The following is a 23,624-nucleotide window of genomic DNA, read 5'->3' as shown; positions in this document are numbered from 1 at the left end:
GATGACAGAAAAACTTTTGGGTTTAACCATTCACAACTGGAATGTGGGAACGTGGCAGGCTGCCTGCAAATAACTTCTATTCCTAACAGCTTAAAAACCAGAAAGTCTAAGAACTGCTTTGCTTTAGTGATACCCTTCTGGCTTATATGTCCCTAAATGAGATTTTAAAATTTTACTAGACAAAGGTTTTGTCCACAGTAAGTTGAATTTCTGTGACTATATTTTTCACGAATTTATAATCGCAACAGTAAATTAAGTTCTTTGTATATAAATGCAAAAACTCTATTCCTTCTGGAAAAGCTCAGTCATATTCTAGCTTGGGGAGCAATAAAAACAAAATAAATCCAGTTATATTTTAGTGTGCTTAAACTATTTATGATGGTATCTACATTTCTCATTTGACTGCTGGCTTACTGTATAAGTAAAATACTTAAATAAAAATCATAGTGAGTGATTCATACCTTTTCCTTTTTAACTATTGCTCAAAAGCACATAATAAACCCTCACCTCCTTGCAGGGAAATTCTCCGAATACAAGTCTTCTGTGGGTCCCTATCAGAAACAAGTAACTATTTCTGATTTTATTTTTTTGTGTGTGTCTTTCCATAAAGCAGATACGGAGCAGAGACAATAAGCACAGTAAAACCAGGTGACACACATTACTTTCCACATAACCATAACTAGTACGTAGAAGTGGTTCACAGTTACAGATGACTTGAAAATAACTAAGGTGGGAAGGGTGATGGAACTGCAAACATCTGTGGGAAGTTCCTTCTATCCTCTTCAGCTACTCTGAGCCCTCAAGCGATCAGCCCGATGCAAGAGAGCTTCTTCCCCTCTTCCCAACAGGCTGCTCACAAAGCCCTCTTGGCATTTGAACTGGCTCCCGCTTCTTCTCTTCCAGTTTCTTTTTGGAGGGCCTTTTATGGCCATGTGATGCTGGGGAAGGATTTATCCTGTTCTCTCTGGGGCTCCTGGTGTACTGCCAGTTCCTCATCAGCACATGCTGCTTTTTGGGGCCTGAACAGTGACTCAGTGTAAAACAAGGATCAAGTAATCAGAGCCCTTCCAGCTAACACGAGTGTTGGAAGGAGCGTGACTAAAGGCGATGGAGAAGACAGCATCCTTTATTCCTGTAGTAGCAGGATTTACTCCCATTACACTAACTCAGACTCTAGGACCAAATCCTGAAAACTGTCGCTGCTTGTTAATTTAAACTCTTAACAAAATTCTCCCTGAAGAGCTGTTTTACTGTGGCTCTCTTTGGGTTCTACATCCAAAAGGCAGGTAGTAAAGCACTTGGCAAACTTGGAAAATGTTTATATATTCTTTCCAAACAAATTATTTCTGGTAATTGTGGCAGAAAGCATTCCCGTCCCTTCCATAGGGTTACAATTTTCATTGTTCCCATGGATGTGAATGTGAGAGAGCACCAGTGAACTGGGAGTAGAATACTTTGGAACAGGTAATCTTCACAAGCAGAGCTGCTGATTTAAAATTTACTCCAAAAACCAGAACAATGCTTTGGTGCACTTCTCTGTCTAAAGAACTCTGATGTAAATACTGAAACAATACAACACATGCGTAATGCTACCAGATACATTCAATGGCACTACTGCTATACAGACCATGGAATTACTTTGGAAAAGACTAATTTAATCACATCATGTGATCATGCTAGAGAAGTTAAAAGTTTAAATATTGCTTCTAGTTACTAACAAACTGAGGATTTTTTCTTTACAAATCTTCTCAACTATGAGTCTAAGAAACATTATTTAATAAAAGCCTACCGCCTCCTTTACTCAGTGCAAGATTTTTAATTTTAATCAATTTGACCATGAAGCTACCTGCAAGGTATCCAAATGAAATTTTACCTTAAAATATATTCATAATTAAAACTAACAATTACTGTGTTGTTAAACTGGAAAGACCTTTCTGGAAAGAAGAGGCTTTTGTAGAGCGAAGTGCGAAATGCTACATCGGTACATAAGGTCATGTACTCAAAGTGAAAAACAAAACACTGAAAAACAGAACAATAAACCTAGGTTTTTCTTTCTATAGTGGAATATTTTTGTTGTTTCTGACAGACTCAACAAAATGACCAGAGTATTTCAAGAAGTGTAAGAGCAGAAGATTTTAGTTTGTTTTCAGGTTTTCTTTTTTTTTTTTTTTTGGCTTTTTGTTTTTCATCAGCAGATGGTAGTCGCTACAGAACATCAATTTACTAGAATTCCCAATGGTACGAACACCCTTCTGCCTTTCACCCCCTCCCCTTTTCACCTGCTGAAACTCTAAACAACCTAGCCATGAAGTGTACAACAAACGTGGCATTCTGTAACTCAGCCTGCTATATTCATTTAGCCTACAGTTTCACACCTATGAAATCAAACACACACAGTATGTGAGAAAGTTTTATCATTTTAGAATCAAAATATCCCTTAAAATATTTACATTTTACAGTAAAAAGGATAGCAAAACACAAAGTAATGTACAAGCTTAGGTATTCAAGTTTTTGAAGCATGGAAAATGGTGGGAGAAATGAATTTACTACTACAAATCATATTTTCAAGAATTTAGGTTAAAAATGCTTTCTTATTAAAACAAGTGCAGTTTAAAGCAATATCATTCAAGCAGTTCAGCCTTCCAATTTCTGGTCACAAACTGCTTCAGATGCTTAGGAAATGCCTGAAAAACTAATAAAATACACTTGAATTATTTTATTGTATTACTGAATAATTTTTAAAAAAAAACAACTCTTCACACCACTGAGCATATTATATTTTGTTGTAATGTGTGTGGATTCTGAGGCTTTGCTACAGTCTTTAAAAACAGTGCAATTTAAAAACAAGGTTATTGTAGGAAATTCACCTTTAAAATTATCAGAGCATCTTAAAACAGAAGAGAGCACAAATTACCAAAGGCAGCAACTATATTGCAGACTTGACTAAAGCCAACTTTATCAGCTAAGAAAATTTCTAAGCCTTTATTGCATATTAATCAAAGAAATCTTTAAAATTTTGAATATACAGCAATGTAAAATTTTTAAAAATATTAAACTCCTACTTCTAGAGATAGTTGGTATAATGAAAAAAAGGATGAGTATTGGTACATTGAGTGGTACCAAAACACAGACTTGTTTCCGCAAAACACCAACAATGAATAAAAAAGATGGCACAATCCTAGCAGGCTTTTTTTTTTAATACAAAGTTTTACGACATTACTCTAACAGTTTATTTAAATAGGATTTTAAAAGACTGCCTGCATCTTTTTACCTTTTGCTTTTAGTTCTGTCACTGTGGTCCCTATGTCTCTCTCTGTTCTTTTCACTTTCTCGTTCTCTATGCTTCTCTTTGCTTTTCTCCCTCTCCTTATCTTTTTCATGAGCCTGTTCTTCACTTTTAGGCTTCTCTGTCTTTTTTTCTGGATTTCTAGTCTCTCTGGGGCTTTTCCCATCAGCAGCCCTATCACTGTGTGGAGATCGCAATCTTTCTTTGTCTCTCTGTCCTTCCTCTCTGCTCTTCCTCTCTCTCTCTTTTTCCTGGTTTCTGTCTCTGCGTCTATTTCTTTCAGAATCTTGCTCCCAGTATTTCTCGCTGTTCCACTCTTTTTCATGTCTGTCCTTCTTTTGGTGATGGGTTTCACTGTAAAATCTTTGTCTATGTTGATCATTTTTTCCTCTACTGAACCCTCTCTCCAAATGCTGTTCTTGTCTGCCCCAAGGATCGCTGTGGCGTCTTTCTGGTCTCCTACTGTCTTTACTGTGAAAAAAATTTTCTGGCCCCAAAAATCTTGATTGTTTGTGAGCCACTGGTAGCCCTTGTGCAATGGGTCCGGCATAGTGTGGTGGCTGACCTGATAAATGAGCTACTGGTGGCCATGGCATCATTGGATTTTGAGGAAAGCCAAAGCCTGGAGGAGGAAGAAGTGGAGGTGGTAAATGAGGCGGAAATCCAAACATAGGGTTGTTTTGTGAAGGGAAGTTATGAGGTGCAGGAGCCTGAAACTGAAATCCAGGCGGATTAGATTTAGGATGCTGAAAATTCTGCTGTGGAGGTCTAACAGATGAGAAGCTACCACCTGTAATAGGGCTTGGGACTTTGGAAATGAATTCAGAGCGAGAAGAGTTTTCAGTTTCAAAATGAGATGAAGTTGCTGCTGGTCCTCTTCTAAATGAGTTCACTGTTTCAATGTTTTGCATCAGCACATCTTCCTTTAAGCGTTTGGTATCTTCCGCTTGTGATGCGCCTGTGTTATCTGCTTTTGCTGCAGCTGAACTGTATTGAGTCTCATTTGTTTGCGCATCACTTTGATAGGGGTTTAAGCCCACTTCTCCAGAAGCCTGTTTATTCTCTGGTTCTGTTTGATCATTTCCTGGAGCATTCTGTCGGTCTTCATTTCTGCTAATGTCGCCTTCTTTGTTTTCCGAAGCATTAGTCTGCTGGCTTCGTCCAGCTGCCTGTCGTGGGTCTCTCTTAAGATTAATAAATGGTGGTGATTTAGAGGTATTAGCAGTGGTACCTTCAGCAGAGCCTACGTTAACAGTGTTCTCATTGGTTTTTTTCCCTGCATTTGATGAAGAAGAAAAGCTGGAATTTGTGGCCCTTCTAACTTCCTGTGCAACATTATCCTTGTCAGGTAACTGCCGCTTTGGATCATTTTCTTTACTTTCTTCAGTTTCTTTATTCTGTGACTGAGCAGATAAATTTGCTAAAAATGCTTCTGTGGAAACATCTGGAGGTTTCCCCTTCAAACTCAGCGCTATCAGAGATCCAGCACTTCTTGCAGAACTCGAGGTCCCTACAGCTGCTGCATCCACAGTTACAGCAGCGTTAGTGGATTCTTGTAGATCATCCAAACCAGTCTTTGCTTCACTAACTTCAGTAGTTACCTCAGCAACATCCATGTTCTCTTCTTTTAAGTTTGGTTGTTCATTTAATAATGGTATGTCTTCACTGAGACTTGTTTCTGACTTGCTCTGTTCGTACACCTGCCCTGTCGTACCCAACAGGCTTTGGAGAATGTCATCCACTGGCAATGGTTTATTTGCTAGCTCCAGAGTAGAAGCCTGATTCTCCCATCCAACCAGGACTCCAGGAAGAAATCTGAGAGGCTTCGGTGGTTCATGTTTGGTACTTTCCACCAACGGTTCGATAACTGCTGGAACATCTTCTATATTAGATTGCTGAGGTTTATTTCTCTGCTTGTGTAGCACAGTTGTGAAGGAATTAAAAAAATCATTTTCCTCTTCTTCTTCTAGTGCCAAGTCATGATGAGAGACTTCAGGTTTGTTTGGCTTGCTTTTCTTCTCTGGTGGCAAGTTACTCAAGGTACTTTCAGAAACTTCATCCACAAAACTACTAGTAACACTTGTAACAGCAGTAATCTGCCTCTTCATTTTCTGGCGAATTATCAATCCCAGTAATAAATTTGGTCGATGTATTTCAATCCCTGTACAAAATTGTAACAGCAATTTATCATCTCCTTATGACTTGGTTAAGGCAACCATTTTAACAAATATAACCCCCATACTCTTTCTATTATAGAAAGTATTAATTCTATGACATTTCAAATTTCCACCTTAAAAATAACCAACAATACTAAAAGTAATCAAAAAATGTATTTCCATCAAAAATTATTAATTCAAACATTGCAAACTAAAGTTGCTTTAGGTACTATATTGCCCACTATAATTTCCAAATACAAAATACCAGACAGTTATGTAGGACATCTAGTCACGTAAGGAAAAGCACAGAAGTTAAACATCATATTAGTCTAACACAGCTACAGTCTGGTAACAGTGACAGCGAAGCACAAGAGGGGAAAAAAAACAAAAAAGTAGATAGCATACTTGCAACCACAAAGTCTCCTAATAAATCCACATTAGACATACTTCTTCAAAGATTTACCAAGAGTGACTTTCCAAAATGCTTCCCTCATTCCAGGAGGGCACTGTGTTTCAGGGTATACTATTACCTATCTCTTCACTACGTATTTTGTTCTGTATTAATTTAGGTTCTTGCAAAAAAAATTATGAGTTGTGGGACATCCTCTCTTCATTTTGTCCCTGTCTATCTCAAAAAAAGAAATAGTCCACAGATTTTTATAACCAAAATAAATTGATACAAAATGACTCAGGTGTAAGCAGAACAACTGAGAGCCATTTGAGGATCTTTTCTTCCTTGCCCACCTGTTTTTTTAACCTTTCCATGTCTTTTTTTTTTCTATTAAGGAAGTTTGGAACACTTGAGAAAAAACGGAATCAGTACATTTCAAATAATGAAAAATACTATTTTAAAGTTACAGTATCAATTTGGAACTCAGTATGACTACTGTCACAGTTCACTTATATTGCTGAATTTACTGAGATTGTAACCTACAAAGACACCTGGGTTAGAAGAAGAATGTAGTAAACATGAAACAAAGTTACGCACAGTAATTTTTTCGACAACAATAATCTTACAATGGGAAATTAATGTCTTTTCAAGGAAGCTAATATAATACTATGGAAAACTCATTGCATGTTTGAACAGAATAGCTGACATTTTAAAATTTAATTTTCTCTTATCTTTCTTTAAGTAGCATTATGATAATAAAGTTCCAAATTCCACACTGTACTTACCAGGCCCATCAAAAGGCACAAGATGATGTGGGACTTTATCTGAGGAACCTAAAGGAATGAGGTACAAATCTTTCACTTGCTTCATGTTATTGGCTGCTACACCATAGCGTTTTCTACTGCTGAAATAGGCAAACAGCAACGCATAGGATATCTGATCCTCTTCAGTTACAGGGGTAAAGCGAACTACACAGATCTCCTGTTTATAAAGCAAGAGAGAAAAAGATGGTCATATACATTTTTATATGAAATTTTAAATGTTTTAGTGACTGCTCTTTAACTAAAAGCACCATTCAGAGGAGGAGAAAAAGCCTCTCCAAGAATGCAAAGAAAAGCTGAGGAAACAGAAGGAACAGTTACAGGGCCAAAAATAAGAAAGGAAAACTGGAGAACACAAATAAAAAGCATTTAGTATTAAAAAAAGAGAGTTACAGTGCTTGACAAAAAAGCCAGCATTTTATCAGCCAGCTACTTAACAAGTTGTAGGGAAGCATGCCAGCTTCCAAATAATTATTCCCTTCCCCACCCTTAACATTGCTAGAAAGCTTTATTTTGTAGTCTACTGTGTCCAGGATATCCATTAGTACTGGGGGAAGACCAGTATTCAGATTCCAGAACTATGACCAAAGTCCAGCTCAGGAGTCAATGCTAGGGCTGATGCTATCTAATGGCTTAATCATCTGGAAGATGGGACAGAAGACCCCCCCTGCAAAACTGAGATAGCACCTAATCAGGGGCAGTGGTCAATCTGCTGAAGGGCTGGCTGCCAGTCAGAGGAGCCTCAGCATGCTGAAAAAATAGGCTGATCTTCATGAAGGTCAGCAAAGGCAAGTGCAAAATCTTGCCCCTTGAGATGGAGCGACCCCATGCACCAGGACAGCCGGACTGACTGGCAGGAAAGCAGCTTGGCATAAAAGGAAGTGGAGGTCCTGGTGGACAAGTTGAATATGAACCAGCAACACGTCCATACCAAGAAGGCCAACTGCATGCTGGGTATCAGAACCAAAGGAGCCAGCAGGCCAAGGGAAATGATTATTCCCTTTTATCCAGCGCTTGTGAGACAGCATCTAGAGAACACATCTAGTTTTGGGCTCCCCAGCACAAGGACAACCTGCACACAGCGGGACAGGTCCAGCAGAAGACCACTGAGATGGTTTTGCATACTGTAACAGTACCGAAACTAAAGAGTAACACTTGTGACATGTGGCGTCCAAACATGATGACTTACTGTCTCAAAGGAATCCAAGTATTCTCAAAGAACAAATAACAGGCTAAGGTTAGATAGTAAGAAAATAAGTGCTACCAGCTGCCATCCATCCCATTCAACATAACCATCAGTTATCCTTAAAATGTCATGCATTTCACAAATGTTCCTGGGGAAAAAAAATCTTTAGGGTAAATAGGATGTACGTTAAACGGCAAGCCTTCAATATGTAGAATTCTTACCTTGGTCCCTGAAGCTTTGATTTTTTCTACATATTCCCAGACAGTGTGAGGAGATATCCTGCCACCTACTTGAATACTATCAGGTAAATCCTATGAGAAACAACAAAATAAATCTGAATCCAATATCTGTTTCAGATACTCAAGACATACCTAATTCTTTTAGTTCTTAAATTATCTTTTTAAAATATTCATAGAAGTTACAACAGTAGAAAGAAATTAATTTAAATATTGGATATTTAACTTAAGATTCTCAGTGCAAAGTCAATGATCTGTACTAAATTAGTTATCATTCAATACTGTTCATCTATACATTCCTCAAAATTATTTACTTCAGTAACATTAACTGCAAACACGATTGTACTCTGCTCTGGAAACACACAACTTATCTGTAAGATCAAACTGCTATGAGAGCCCCACACCTACGTATATAATAAACTTTCAAAATCTTAATCATGAGGGGAAAATATAATCTACACATATAGACATAAATTTTATCTTGGATCTGTTGAGTTCACTATTCACAAGCAACAAAACCAGACTTCCAGAATCATTTAGGAATACTTAAAAAACAGTTTTTTGAAATAAAGCAGAAGAGTTTGGAAAAGCATACCATATTCGTAAAAAATCCTTTGGTATTAAAGGGTACTGCATGCCCTGCACCTCACTGAAGATTTACAGCAAAGTAAAGACAAGCACATTAACAGAAGACCTAAGTCCTTTTAATTAGAAAGCTGATGCATCCTGTGTTACTGGCAACAAGTAACACTGAGCCTTACAGCTCTCCAATCTTTATTTTATGACATGAAGACATTTCCTGCTTCTCAGACACTAAAGACAACACTACAAAAACATTTTTTATTTTTTGCAGGGGACAATGTAGTCTTACAAGAGAAGGTTAGGACCAGAATTGCCACCAGACAGGCAAAAAAAATTAAACCCTGTTACGCAGGTTTCTGTTGTAGAAGATGAAAAGACTTCTTGCACAGTCATCAGAAACCACCAGTAGACACTTCTCTTCCAAATTTGGTATCGACTTGTTTCATGCTTTGAATTCAAAACTGAGCTACAATTTTCCCACCTCTAATTCAGAAAATGGATGCCACTGAGGCAGTTACTTCAGTAGCAAATTTTGCTTCCTGCTACTTCATATATTGCCAACATGAGCTGGCAATGTGCACCTACAGCACAGAATACCAACTGTCCCCTGGGCTGCACCCAAAGTAGTATGGCCAGCAGGTTGAGGGAAGTGATTCTGCCCCTCTACTCCACTCTGGTGAGACCCCACCCAGAGTCCTGCATCCAGCGCTGGAGCCCTCAGCACTGGAAAGACATGGAGCTGTTGGAGCAGGTCCAGAAGAGGCTCAAAAATGACCAGAGGGATGAAACATCTCTGCTGTGAGGACAGGGTGTGAGAGTTGGGGTTGTTCAGCCTGAAGAAGAGAAGGCTGCAGGGAGACCTTATTGCAGCCTTCCAGTACTTAAAGGGGACTTCTAAGAAAGATGGGGACAGACTTTTTAGCAGGGCCTGTAGTGATAGGACAAGGGGTAATGGTTTTAAACTAAAAGAGGGCAGATTTCTACTAGATGTAAGGAAGACATTTTTCACAACGAGGGTGGTGAAACAGTGGCACAGGTTGCCCAGAGAGGTGGTAGATGTCCCATCCCTGAAAATGTTCCAGGTCAGGTTTGTCGGGGCTCTGAGCAACCTGATCTAGTGGAAGATGTCCCTGCTCATTGCAGGGGACTTGGACTAGATGACCTTTAAAGGTCCCTTCCAACCCCAACTATTCTATGATACCATAGAAGATGCTCCATAGTAAAAAAAAACAAAACAGTTCAACTGTTATAAAACCATCTCTGGAAGAACAGCTGCTCATCCTCAAGAAACATTTTACAGTGAGATGAGAGCAAAATATCTTAAAATGTATCAAAGAACTTGATTTCTGATGATGCATGGGCCCATGTAGGACAAAATGAAAAATACTTTACTTACAAATACGTACCCTAATTTATGTCCTCCTACAAATACTTTACTAAGTACAGTGATCATGCTTCACTGCCTTTCATTGTTACACTGTTATTAGCCTACAAGGTAAACAAGTCACTGAAGTTAATAAATGAATTGTTCATTCTTTGTAGTAAATATAAATACCTCCGTTAAATACTCAAAAGAGCCAGAAACTGGATAAGCTTTAATAACAAACTTTGCCACTGAAGGCATATTGATAAAACCCTTCCAGATGAAATTCAGGCGTGCCAGAAACAGACTTTCACATTCCACAGTACCAGGTGTTTCTGACCTAAAAAACAACAAACAAAAAACCACTTTATTTAGAATATGACATATTGCACAACATAATGTAAATCATAATTTTTCTTTGCAAAAGAAATGACATGTCATTAAGAATTTTCTTTTTCAGTTAAGCATACTTGAGGGTCAATGAAGAGAGGCAGACAACCATGCTTCTCATCTTCCAGTGGAGCAGATATTTGTTACAGGAAGGACAGTCAGATCAGCAGCACATGAGTTCACTACTCTTATCTTTTGAGAACGGAGAAGTTATTTAGTCCAAGATTTATTAAATGCTACTGAAGAGGACACAGAGAGGTGCTGCAGACCCAGTAAGATCTTCCCCCTCCACAGGAGAAGAAAACATACTGCCTGCTGGCCTATCCTCACCCTCCTTTCCTAGCTCCCATCGTTTGTTTCAACACTGTCTGTCCACCACCTGAATACCTGCAACCCCCTTCCCTCACAAGCTGTCTCATCTTATCTCATCTCACCCACAGCTTCTGTGAGCACCTCCTCCCAACTCCAATATCATCTCTTGTACAGAACAGTGTTTCCCCCACCTTCAAAAGAAAAAAGCCTCAGTTCTGTCAACAAAGCAGCTGCAAATAATAAACGGAAAGATTTAAATAATTTCACAGGAGAGAGTTTCTCAACCTGAGGGGTTCCTCATGGAAAGGTTACAGCCAACCTTTCCCAACATGCTGTTATCAAAATATCCTAGGCATGCTGTTAGCAGCTCTAAAAGCTTGCCACCCAGTAGTAACAGATGCTGTGCTGTTACAGTAACACAATAACCTACGTTTCGTTCTGTCTACACTAGAAATTACTTCTTTGAATCTTCAGCAAGTTATTCAAAAAACAAAGCCCACTGTCCTCAGTACAGGATCACACCGCCCTGATAAAGCAGAATTTCAGCACAAACTCTGGTCAACTCTAAGTAACTGGGAGTCGGTGTTTTTCTGGAAACTCCTCCATCAAACCAGAAGAAAACAGCCTCATAAACTGCAATTCCCTCTTTAGTGGGCAACAGAGTGTGGAAGAAAATGAAGAGAGAGCTGACAGCAAGTATCACAAAACATCAAACAAGCTGCTGTTAACTGTCATTTCTAGAGAAGTGTTGCTTTGAGATTTGATACTAGCCTGATTTATCTGTGGTAAATGCTCTGTTTAGAGCAATCTCAAATTCCCTAGCTTTATATATACGCATCTACAAACACACACACTCATTCAACTGCAGCACTGTACATACTACATTCCTTAATAGCAAGATACAATATGAAATCTATATCCTGACTTCTTTAATATGAACTCACGTGCCTTTTTAGATCTTGTTGCACCAGAAAACGTGAGGTAGTTTACTTTTTCCGAGAAGAAAATGGGGTAATTAAAAGTTTGTAATCACAACAATATATATAGTATTATATAAATAAATGCATAGCATCATTTACTCCAGCAAAGAACCTCATTCCTAAGAAGCATACAATTTCAAGTACACAAATGGATTAATGAAATGCCATTAAAAAAAATAGCCTTAGTCATAATAGCTTAACAAGATTAATAATGTCTTTCATTTAAAAATACTGTTTCTACAGTTTATATTACTTTGGGAGAGGTGTGAATGATGATTTTGATGAATCTTGCTTATCATCTTCCAGTAATTCTGAAGCTAAAATACTTGACGTTGAAGAAAGTGCGTCTGCAATGCTCTCTGCTTCGTTATCTGACTGCTTCCGTGCAACTCCAACAGAAACTTTCACTTTTTTCGCAGAAAGATCATCAGTAGGTGGTGCCATTCGGCCTGTGGAGAATGAATTGTGATTTTTTTTTTAGTTTTTATTAGAGTCAAAAGAGGAATTCTTCTGAAGACATGGAAGATGCACCAAAACTACCACATGTTGACATCGAAGTGGGACAGGACAAAGAAATTATGTATTTTATATATATGTATAGAATCACAGAATGGTAGGTGTTGGAAGGGACCTCTGAAGATCATCTGGTCCAACCCCCCTGGCCAAGGCAGGATCACCTAGGGCAAGTTGCACAGGAACATGTCCAGTCGGGTTTTGAAGGTCTCCCGAGAACGAGACTCCACAACATCTCTGGGCAGCCTGTTCCAGTGCCCCATCACCCTCCCAGTAAAGAAGTTTTTCCTCATGTTGAGGTGGAACTTCCTGTGCAGTAGTTAGTGCATAAGTTTATATGCTGTATATATTTATACAATATTATGTATAAATATTGCCACCGTAATGGGATAGGATAAAGAAATGAGGAATCGACAATAGCACGTATACTCATTAAAGGGATTTTGTTTTTAAATAGAAGACAAGTTTATGCCAATAGCCTATCATTTTAATATTTTCTCTTTTCTAAATGAAGTAAAACACTGCTTCCACTTCTTTGTCAGCAAACTAGTGAAAAAAAAAATTTATTTACATTCTTAAGTTACACTGAGATTTATGACTGAAAAGCATTATACAAGCATGATGTATTTATTTTGACATGCTTTTCAAAAGTACCTATGCAGATTTTGCAGTTAAGATCAAAGAGATGATTTTTATGTTGACTTGTGGTGTCTGGAGATGCAGATTCATTTACTTCTTTCTCTTTTTCAGCTTCCTCTGACTTCTCAAACAACTTCAGATTAGGTTCCTAAGGAAAGTCAAACACATTTCAGTCAGCTGTTTTTTCCTCTGTTCATATTCCTAATATTTTCTTCCCTTCACACATAAAACTCTCCTTTAAGCTGTATAGCCTAAAAGGCTATCATAAAATCTATAAATGCATTAAAAGAAGGAATTGGTATTCCTAAATATCTTTTAGGTAAGATGTAGAATATTTTCTACTACTGCCAGTATTAATCATACAGTCATGGACACAACACGGAAAAAAGAAAAACACCAGGGCCAGAATTAAAAGTCAGTAAGAATAAAAGAAAAACTAAACTCAAAACAGACCTAACATGTAATTACAGATTTGAACAACAGAATCCTAAACTAACCACTTCACAACCACATTATCTATGAACTTAATATACTGTGTCACCATGTTTTCTCTTCTACCTGAATTTCCATGACTTCCTCTTGTTCTTTTATTGGTGTTTCACTTTCAATTTCTATTTCTCCTTTGTGAGTAATTTTTGTGATAGGTCTTCTTTCAACTTCCCTCTGTTCTTTTTCGATCATTTCAATTGTCTGTAAAAAGACAAAGTTATGTATAGTTCCATATAATAAAATGTGGAACTCCACAGATGTGACAACAGAAAATAGGATTGCAATTAGGAAGCCCTCGGGAGGAAAAAAGAATACGTTCTCATTTTGCAAGTGTCAAGTAGTTTCGTAAAGCAAACGCACAAGCAGCAGGTCTAACATCACCTACAGTGCAGCAAGTACTTATCAGTTGTGTGCTTAAACAAGTTACAAAGCAGACCTTAAACACTAAATTTAAAGATAGGCCATTCTGATTTTCCAAGAGCTAAAGAAGAAAAATGCATCAACTCTTTTCCCATAGTAATAGGGACAATATAGGACATAAATACATACAGTTTTGTATCATTTTGCAACAGCTTGTTTTTTAGTACATAAACCTAACACTGTACCTGAAAAAAAAAAGACAGACATTTACATGTATTCTTGAAGTAATGGATATGCTAGTTCTGATCAGCACTGCTGCTTTGCTCTCTTGCAAAAAATAAAACAAAACCATTATTTCTAAAATTGTTTCTTTATGAAACCAGGCTTAAAATACTTGGACAACCAACAAAAACTGATTCTGATTTAAGTAGTAGAAATGTGCTTTAAGAAGCAAAGATTCTATGATTGCTTTATCTGCCTGCCAAATACCTACAGTTACTTCTGAACACCCTGGGGAAACTTCAACAGTCTCAAAGTCTTGCTTTAAAGTAAGAAAATGAAAAATACAGTCAAAAGTTATATTCTATTTAAACTACCAGAAATTTTGAAGTATACCTCTGTCCTGGTTTCAGCCAGGATAGAGCTGGTTTTCTTCACAGAAGCTAGCGTGAGACTGTGTTTTGGATTTGGGATGAGAAACTGTTGATAACGTGCTGATGTTTTGGGTTGTTGCTGAGCAGTCAAGGACAGTCCAGCTTCTTGTGCTGGCCTGCCAGCGAGCAGCCTGGGGGAGCTGGGAGGGGACACAGCTGGGACAGCTGACCCAGGCTGGCCAAAGAGATATTCCCTACCATACGACATCATGCCCAGTACATAAACTGGAGTTAGCCAGGCGGGGTGGGAATCGCTGCTCGCGGACGGGCTGTCGATCACTGGGTGGTGAGCAATTGCTGTATTGGGCATCACTTGTTCTTGTACATTCCTTTGTTGGTATTATCATTGTTGTTTCCTTCTTTCTTTCTGTCCTATTAAACCGTGTTTATCTCAACCCACGAGGTTTTTTTTTTCCTAATTCTCTCCCCCGTCCCACTGTGGGAGGGGGAGTGAGTGAGCGGCTGCGTGGTGCTTAGTTGCCGGCTGGGGCTAAACCACGACAACCTCCAAAATATTTAGGAACCTTCAGTAATTTTTGAGCAGCATACACTTTTGTTTTGAAGTTGTTCCTCACAGCAGTAGAATATTGTTTCGTATGGTCCATTTTCAGTATTTTATTGATATTTATAAAAATAAATGTAATAAAGATGTACTACAAAAGATGGGCTTTGGATATTATTACAGAATAAACAAACTTCTCATGCCTTTCTAGGCCCTTCAAACAACTTTGAGGTAATAGAATCATTCAACAATTGTTTTTGCATAGGAACCAGGAAAAAGTTGTCACGATTCATAAACAGGTCTAGTTGCAATACGCAAAGGAAAAAACCAGGAGTAATTAGTGTTACAATGTGAGCTGCAGTCTCTAAAACAGCATCCCACTGTACTGAATCAGTTGCCACTGAACATTCTTTCATTCTGAGCACAGAGAATTCAAGAGGATGAATATCCATCTATTCTGTGTTACACTACCTATTATTTTTTTTAACTGGAAATCATCTGATATAACTCTCAATTCCTAGTATCATAAAACCCACACAAAATGCCTAACAGTTAACTCTACCCAAATTTTGTGCCTTTCAGTTCTGTGAAGGGGTAAATAAATACCAAAGATTCTGACAACATAGATCCAGATTTTGTAAACTAGAAAATTGATGCTGTAAACCGGACATTTCTAAGCAGCTGCAGTTAACTATCATCGGACTAACTACCCAACAAACAGTGTAATCTCTAAGAAAAAGGCATTTTCTATAAAAACGATACAGCTCCTCATATTCCTGCTCCTGCTTCTAAACTGTCAACACAGCTATAAATATAGTGTAACTTTCTCTTTCAAGAAAAGTAATGCTCAAACTAACCTAATTAATCTCCTACACTTTGTTGGCAGTTTTGATTTGCGTTTTTTTTCCCCTTTAGACTGTTTTTCAGACTGGCATATCAGGTTTTCAGCTTCAGGTTTACTTCTTAGTGCGTGAATTGTCATGCTTCACCAGTACGTAAGCTATCAACACCAGTTCAGTTTGGCTTGTCCAAACACATCTCTCTCCCTTTTTAAGAAACTGGTGTCTATAAAGCTCCAGCTGAAACTTTAAAATCTTATTGGAAATAAGGACAAAGAAGCCTTCACCCTGAGACGGAAGAAAGACCAAGCAGCAACAAAGTTGCATGGCAAAGGAAAATGCACGGTTTCCCCCTTTCAGGAATTTACTACAACTTCTTTCAATTCTGTCCTAACAAACCCTTTGGTTTTTGAATACTAAATAAATTATAGAGATCCTCCTGATCAGAGTTGCTTTGTGCAAGATGCATTCTGTTCTTTCGACATACACTTAATCTGAAAACAGAAGTTAAATATGCTTAGGCAGTCAACTGAACAACATAAATTGACAAATCTCACATGTCTGTTTTCTCTCCGTCTCCAAGCAGCCAGTTCTTTGGAAGCCAGTTCTTCTGGGCTCATTTTTATTAGATGGTCTGGAGTAACCTCTCCTTTCAGTACTTTCTTAAATAATATCTAGAAGAAGAAAAGTTCACTATTTCCATCAAGACAAAAACAGCTCACAGCAGGAAATAAAGCAGAGAAGCAACATACAACATAGTCTGTACAGCTGTACAGATCATGTGGTTTTGTAATTTTCTCCCACTGTGGGAAGCGGTACTACATTTTGTAACATTAAAAGCTTAATTCCAGAGCTCCATTTATTCTACATAACAGAATTTATCTACATATACCCTTAATGATCAGACATACAATTAACTGTTGCTCCAAAAGACAAAGTGAGTTTATGCTCATTGCAGCAGTAACTCGGGGGGGGGGGGGGGGGGGGGGCGGGCCGGGGGCAGTGTAAAAGTGTAAATCCGCTGTATTACACAGCAGAAAGAAGCCAGTATTAAAGAGCATGTCTATGCTGCTTGACTGACTGAACTGAATTCCTAGGGTATTAAAAAATCCCACATAATATAGCAGTACAAGCAAAGAGAAGCCAGTGGCACAAGTTAGCCTGTTCATGTAATTTACAGTTGGCTAATTGTAATAGTATAATACTCTAGACAAAGCAACTTGATCAGAATAGCAGATAAAAGACCAAAAGATATAAGCTGAGGAGGGGAGTATGATGTTGAATAATGGGCTCACAGAAAGCACAAAAGAGTGAAGACCAAGCTTGAGAAATCTGGGTATGAAAAAGCACAGTGAGACAAGCTACTGGCCAGAAACAAAACTAAGTGCAGTAAGCAGAGTTATGGGGAGTACAGGGACACCCAAACAACAGATTAATGGTAAAGACAAACTCAAACTAGGCAAGACACATCTGTTACACTTTGAAACCCCACTATAGAAAGTACACTGGGAGCAAGGAGTTGAAGAATTAATGATGGGGAGCAAATGAAAAAGAACACAGAGAACACTGAGTGTGCAAGAGGACAAACAATATCAAAAAGATGGGGAAGCCTGCAAAAAAAACCCGAACAGGATAAACTACTTTGTGAAAGGATTAATAATATATCTAGATAGAAGACTGTTCCTTTAATCTACAGCAAATAAAGGATTTCTGTAAAGCACACCAGACAAATAATACATACATTATTTTTTGGATCTTTTAGATTGAACATTAAACTCCTGTATTTGTTCTTATATTTCGAGTCAGTGTCCCGAAAAAAAGAAAACAGTTCTCTTTCAATCCTTGTGGCAACTTTCGCTGCTCTCTCCTCAGGAATCTTTAAACTGGAGTCTGTCAATCTGTGAGAGAACACAAGGGCAAAAATTACCAAATGCTTCCAAGTAATTAGTATTTTTTCTCTGCCTTCTGAAAGAAAATAATTATAAACACAAATTAATAATTTAATTTAATAATATATCTTTACCTTTTCATCAGAATTTCCTTAAGGGACTGCTTGACACTTTGTCTTATCTGATCAGCAGAAGGTTTGGAAGCTGGCACAGCTGGCAGGTGAGTTGCACTAATGGATCCTTTATCATTTTTCTTTTTCTTAATTTCTTGTTTCTCATGAACACCTATCAAAACACACAGAGTTAAAAAATGTAAGCTTACTCAAGCCACTGCTATAAACTTTTACTGTTGCTGGATGTCATGAGGTTTTATTTTTAAACTGCTAAGAACTGACCTTCGAGGAGACGGAATGGACTCAACAAGGTGGTTGGTTTGTTTTTTTTCTGATTTGGTTTGAATATTGTATTACATAGATTAATCCAGAAAAAACTTCCTTAGCAGAAACAAACAGGACTTTTACCCTTTGACTTATGGTATTTTCTTCTATACTGAACCAAGATAACCAGTGTTTATTAGCTTGATCTTAAATAGGATTTTTGAATCAGAATTTTTGTAATATCATAGAATAATTTTTCGATGAGTAAATTGAGAAATAATATACTGGGAAGCATATATTACAAGCATATTAATCTTTACTTTAAAATCGTGGTTTTCATTAAACTTAGCTGTTCTGTATCTGTTAGCCATCAAAATTATTTCAATTATAACCACCTCCGCTTCTGGTTAGGTACCAGACACTCTTAAACAAGGCCATTATAAAGTTTGTGTCATGAACAATACAAACAATGGAAATTTCTAATCAAAATCACTAGAGCGAAAAACCCAAATTCCTTCAGACTTTAATTTTCAGAGTGTCAAATAAAAGCTCATTTGTCTCAGCACAAGAACATGTCACTAATTTAGAGCAGTAGCCTTCTATTCATGAAAGCAATGGGAAACAACAAATATTAATTTATTCACTTTCCACTCTAAAAAAAGACACAAATTGAAGACTGGTAAAGATCTAACTTCAGTGTTTGATGGTAAAAAGTACATCTATATTATTACTTTCACCTCCTGAGTACAACTTAAAATGCATTAATACCAGAAGCAAACTAACTGGGTTTTCAAGTAGCTATAAAAAAAGACAGATTTCCTTTTCCGTTGGACAGACTGTGTGATTGGATCATCAACTCTCTCATTAATGTGACTATGATCTCTATCAAAATTACTGACTTGCCCTTCCTCACCAGCAAGGTGGTACAGATCTGAGACAACTGTTTCCATTCTCCACTGTGATCTGAAGTGCTCATGGGCTAGGCTTGTTAAGTAATGCACCTCTAATAATGCTTTTATTTGCTCAATACATATTTTTGCTCATCTCCTCAGAAGGAGGATGAAGAACTGGACTAAACATTTCAAAAAAAATATAGCCTGAGGGGGTCAGGGCAAATGGAAAATCTCCACATGCCAGCAACATTTTGGCAAAGTTTCAACCGTATGAAAACACAGTCCCATGACAGGGAAGTGATGGGCAAGATTAGCAATAAACAATGCCACTATAAGCATAATTCAAAGCGGTTAAGAGATTCAGACAAGTGTGCTGTTTAATAATTTTATGCTAATTGACCTAATTGAGACTGCTAAGCCTCCCCTCTATTTAAAAATGTTTTTTAGATTAACTTCTATTCTGAAATCATCACTGTAAAAATCTTTTTGTCATCTCCTAGTTCTATTTTGAACAATTATTTCATGGATGCCAAAGACTCATTTCACTCATTTCACTAACTGCAATTTGCAGTTAGAAAGGATGTCAATTATTTTGTGACTCAGAATTTCAAAAGTTAAGCAACAAGGTATCTGAAGTCTAAAAGACACCATTCAGTATAAAATACTTACATTTAGATTTACATTTAACCTTGACATTTTCAATTGTTTTCTTCCACCAGTAAACCAATCTAGATTCCATCAGCATTGGCAACAGACCAGAAAAGCAAATTTATTTATTTATTTATTAGCCACGAATTCAAAGCTTGAGTTTACTTGTTAAAGACACAGTTGTCACACGACATCCCTCTAGCTTTGCTGCTGAGATTTGTGTCCCAAATGACAACAATTTCATAGTAACATAGTCTTAAAAGAATAATGCTTCCTGGAAGGGAGCTGGGGAGGGCACAAAGATTGCTGGGAGGGGAAATACATCCCTTCAACCTTTTCAATAAATTTTAGATGGAAATCTGATGGTTCAGTGTACAATATAATGATCCCCTTTGAAATGAGTTGAAATAATTTGTGCAAAAGACATCAGTAAATCAAAGTATAATTTATATAGCACTTTTATGTACATTAAGTATTTCCACATAGATATGGAAGAGTATTTCAAAGTTTTCTGCAATGTGAAATAAAGCTTAATACAGACATGTCTTTGTGTACTTTTTTTCCCATTCTTGACTGTGTGAGCATCCTCTACTATTTAAACAGGAAACACTCACACATCTACACAGGAAACATTTACCTGCTAAATAAAATTTAAAAAGAAATAATAAAAAAAATCATAAACATCATGGGAACAAACCGCTCTTCAGATCACCATCACTTGCACTACAGAACACTGTTTGAAAAACTGATACCATAAACTCATCATCCTTCACTGTGCATATATATGAATTACAGCATGAAGTACTTCGCCAAACTTCACTACCTGATTTCGTGGACCTTTCAACCACACTAAGGGATTCTTTACTTATTTTTTCATTTTTATCTTCAGGAGACCGCCGAGGAATTACAGCAGTTTGTGATCCTTTTCGAGCAGGGACATGCTGCCCTTTTTTAGTATCTGAGTCTCTGGACTCTGACAAGTTCTTCCCATCACCAGATTCCTGAAATAAACATTTCCACATGTTAGCACACTACTGAATGCTACAATGAACCACTATGTAATTACCACACATTTTTCCCATTTTTTTTTCTTTTTAAGTATACTGTATAATGAATTCCCTGAATGTATGTACCATTGTATAATATTTTCTAAAAAATTACTGAATCCCAAATTACTGCCAAGTACTGCTTAACAATCTTTTTGAAATATTGACCAAAGACACATCACAGGCAATTTGCAGTTAAGCCCTATGTTGAAAACCACTGTTTTAATTTATTTTAAAAGGTCAGGAATATCAATGAACATCCCTTAACCAGTTTTAGCCATGTATCCACAGGAAGTAACTTATGTTTAGAAAGGACACATAAACTAAAATTGAACCGAATGTCAGAATTACAATACTACTATTCAGAAGGCAGAAAGGATTACTGATAATTGCTATGACGAATATGACGCTGTATACTAAAAGACTCTCAAGAATTGTAATAAAAACATCTCACTGCTCTTGCAAATTATCCTTTGGTTAGTAAAATGAGACACGAAGAAAGCAGAAAGGCCCTAATTAAAATGTTAGGCATTTTCTTCTACATACAATCTGAAGTTAAAACAATCAAAACTAAAATACGGTTTTCATATTGTTTTACAGATATTTTAAAAATCTGCAGTTTATATCATACAGCAAATTGACAGATGTCCCGTAAAAGCATTTAGAAATCTGAAATAAAAATGCGTTAAATTCTTCACCATTTCTATATACACTTATACGTATAGGTGTATATTCACACACACATGACATGTGTATAACCCTGCTCAATATAAGAGGAGTTCAGCAATATCATCTTGAAAGAGTCAAGACAGTTAGAAAATGAAGTAACCCTGAAAATAAAAATGGAGAAGTTTTAAATTAGATTCACAAAAATGTTTGAAACATGGCATTTTAAATGGAAGGGTATTAGGAGCAATCTCCTTCTACTCCCAATAATTAACAGAGCTTTAAGCATTAAACAGGACTCACCCGTCTGAAGATTTTGACTTTGTGCTTAGCAGCATCCTCTGTTTGCTTTGTTTTTTCAGTTGTTACATTTAGATTACAAGTAGGTGTTTGCTTCGACACCCCTGGTTTTTCACACTCAACTGCTTTTTCTTCTCTATGGATTTCGAGCTTCACTTGAGTGTCTGGTACAGTTTGATCAAAACATTCCATTTTTTTGTCTTCTTCAGCACAGCATTTCACACACACATATTCTTTATCTTCTTCACCCATCTGCTGCGCCTGAGAAAGACTCAGTCCAACACAATCGCCATGAAACCAATCATCACACCTACCACAGCCTACCATAAACCTGAAAACAAAGAAAGATGTAAGTCAGTGTATAGACTAATAAAGAAGATACAGCAACTTAAGCAGAGCGTACCATACTTGTTTTGATTTTTCTATCTCAACAATTCATTCTTACCTGGCAAGTGACTTTCTTTGTAGCTTTACATCCATCTCCAGCCTTACGACATGGTATGATCTTCCTGAGAAATACTCTTTGGCCATTTTGCCTTTTGCAATAGTCCAAGAGACTATCATAACCTCAGTATGTTTTTGTAACTTGCCCCCAAACCCTACCAACAGGATTTTTTCCTACTACCGCTAAAAAATTGGTAAGAATGTAAAAAAAGAAAAAAAAAAACAAAACCCCAAAGCTCTCAAAACCAGTAAACTTGTGTTTGAAAAGACTTGAAAATAAAGTTTTCTTGCAAGTTCATGTTACCCTTGCTTTCCTTCAAATATGATCAACCTCACAGCAGAAATTTATGAACTGCAATCTTCCACAGCAGTAAGAGATATTTAAGCATTTTGACAAATATGATGAGCACGGAGACATACTATTATAAATTAGTTGCTTTTTTACATCACATTCCTTAGACCATAATCATTGATTTCCAGAAAGTTGCTTTTTATTGTCTTTACTGGTGAATATGGGGCCAGGAGTTTAGCTTCAAACTACATCTGTCTAGCTTGCAGTGACTGGTTTGTTTTAAATAAGGTACATGCCACTTTTGTGTTGCTCAGCTATTTTATTTCAGAGTTAAGTTAATTCAAGAATGTTTCAAGCACCAAGAGGAATATAATTTGAAGGACACCTTTCATCTGAGTCACTTCAACTGCTTCATTATTTTAAAAGTAAAAGTAACTGTAGGTACAGATAATATTTTCAAAGTGTAGTAAAGATCACTTGGTCTAAAATAAAACCCTAATTTCTGACTATTTTGTGGAAGCATTTTGAAAGCTTCATTAGGTATCACTAGTACCCAATTACTCTGATAGGTACAGTTTCCTGTGGAACTATTTGGGAAGGATGTGGAATTTCAAAGTTACACAGGTTAAACACCTCAATAAATCTATTACAGGAGACTTACATAGTAGTAATTATTTTTTATAATCCTTTCCTATAATAATGAACATGGCATCATTACTACAGATATGCTTTCAAATTATGTAGGATTATCTCTTGCATTATCCACTTACCTAGTCTTTCCCCTTTTATACCTTTTGGTTTCATTTTCATTTTGATACTTACATAAACTATATTAAGTATGTGTGTTATTATTTATATTGTCTGGATGAAGAAAATCCAGACAGACTGCAAGTGTACTATGAAAAGTGTGAGTTCTTCATTAACAGTGAAAAATGATTTACCGAATTACTAGTTTTTAAATTCCATAGAAGACAGACCTGATTTTAAAAGTAATTCATGAAACGCTGGTTCTTTGAGCAACATATTCAACAAGCTAATATGAACACACTGACCTGCAAACCCTGTTTCTTTGATATCCTACAAATCTCTTCTGTAAGATTATTCTAAGGAAAATTATTCCTAACTTATATGTGTTCCTATGCAGGCTCAGATCTGCTCTCTGCTGACTCACCTACTTTGCACAGCCTTATAAATATTACAAAACATGCTTAGAGGAACTCTCATTCTCCAGAACTGTAAATGAACACTCCACATGGCTTGATGCAGGTATTGTATTCAAGAACTACTGGTATGTCAAGAGATGAAAAATCTTACTAACAGCAGACGTTTGAAACAAGAGAAGAACAGAAGAAAATACCATGGCTTTATGTT

The 23,624-nt window shown here is 37.1% G+C and overlaps 1 protein-coding gene across 1 annotated transcript in view; it reads right to left on the bottom strand.

Moving 5' to 3' along the window:
* Positions 1–3,233: 3,233 nt before the first annotated feature.
* Positions 3,234–23,624, bottom strand: part of PHF3 (PHD finger protein 3) — a 43,666-nt gene continuing 23,275 nt past the window's right edge. The window contains exons 4-15 of the mRNA XM_081998095.1: positions 21,521–21,848; positions 20,329–20,506; positions 17,722–17,872; positions 17,440–17,596; positions 16,256–16,372; positions 13,414–13,545; positions 12,871–13,003; positions 11,957–12,152; positions 10,214–10,361; positions 8,062–8,151; positions 6,619–6,814; positions 3,234–5,447 (exon numbers count right to left, since the gene is read on the bottom strand). Coding sequence (XP_081854221.1) covers positions 3,268–5,447; positions 6,619–6,814; positions 8,062–8,151; positions 10,214–10,361; positions 11,957–12,152; positions 12,871–13,003; positions 13,414–13,545; positions 16,256–16,372; positions 17,440–17,596; positions 17,722–17,872; positions 20,329–20,506; positions 21,521–21,848 — 4,006 coding nt within the window. The 3' untranslated portion in view covers positions 3,234–3,267. The remainder of the gene's footprint in view (positions 5,448–6,618; positions 6,815–8,061; positions 8,152–10,213; positions 10,362–11,956; positions 12,153–12,870; positions 13,004–13,413; positions 13,546–16,255; positions 16,373–17,439; positions 17,597–17,721; positions 17,873–20,328; positions 20,507–21,520; positions 21,849–23,624) is intronic.

The sequence above is a fragment of the Phaethon aethereus genome, assembly GCF_964289735.1.
Source record: "Phaethon aethereus genome assembly, chromosome: 3".
Classification (NCBI taxonomy): domain Eukaryota; kingdom Metazoa; phylum Chordata; class Aves; order Phaethontiformes; family Phaethontidae; genus Phaethon; species Phaethon aethereus.
This window is presented reverse-complemented; position numbering and strand designations above follow the sequence as displayed.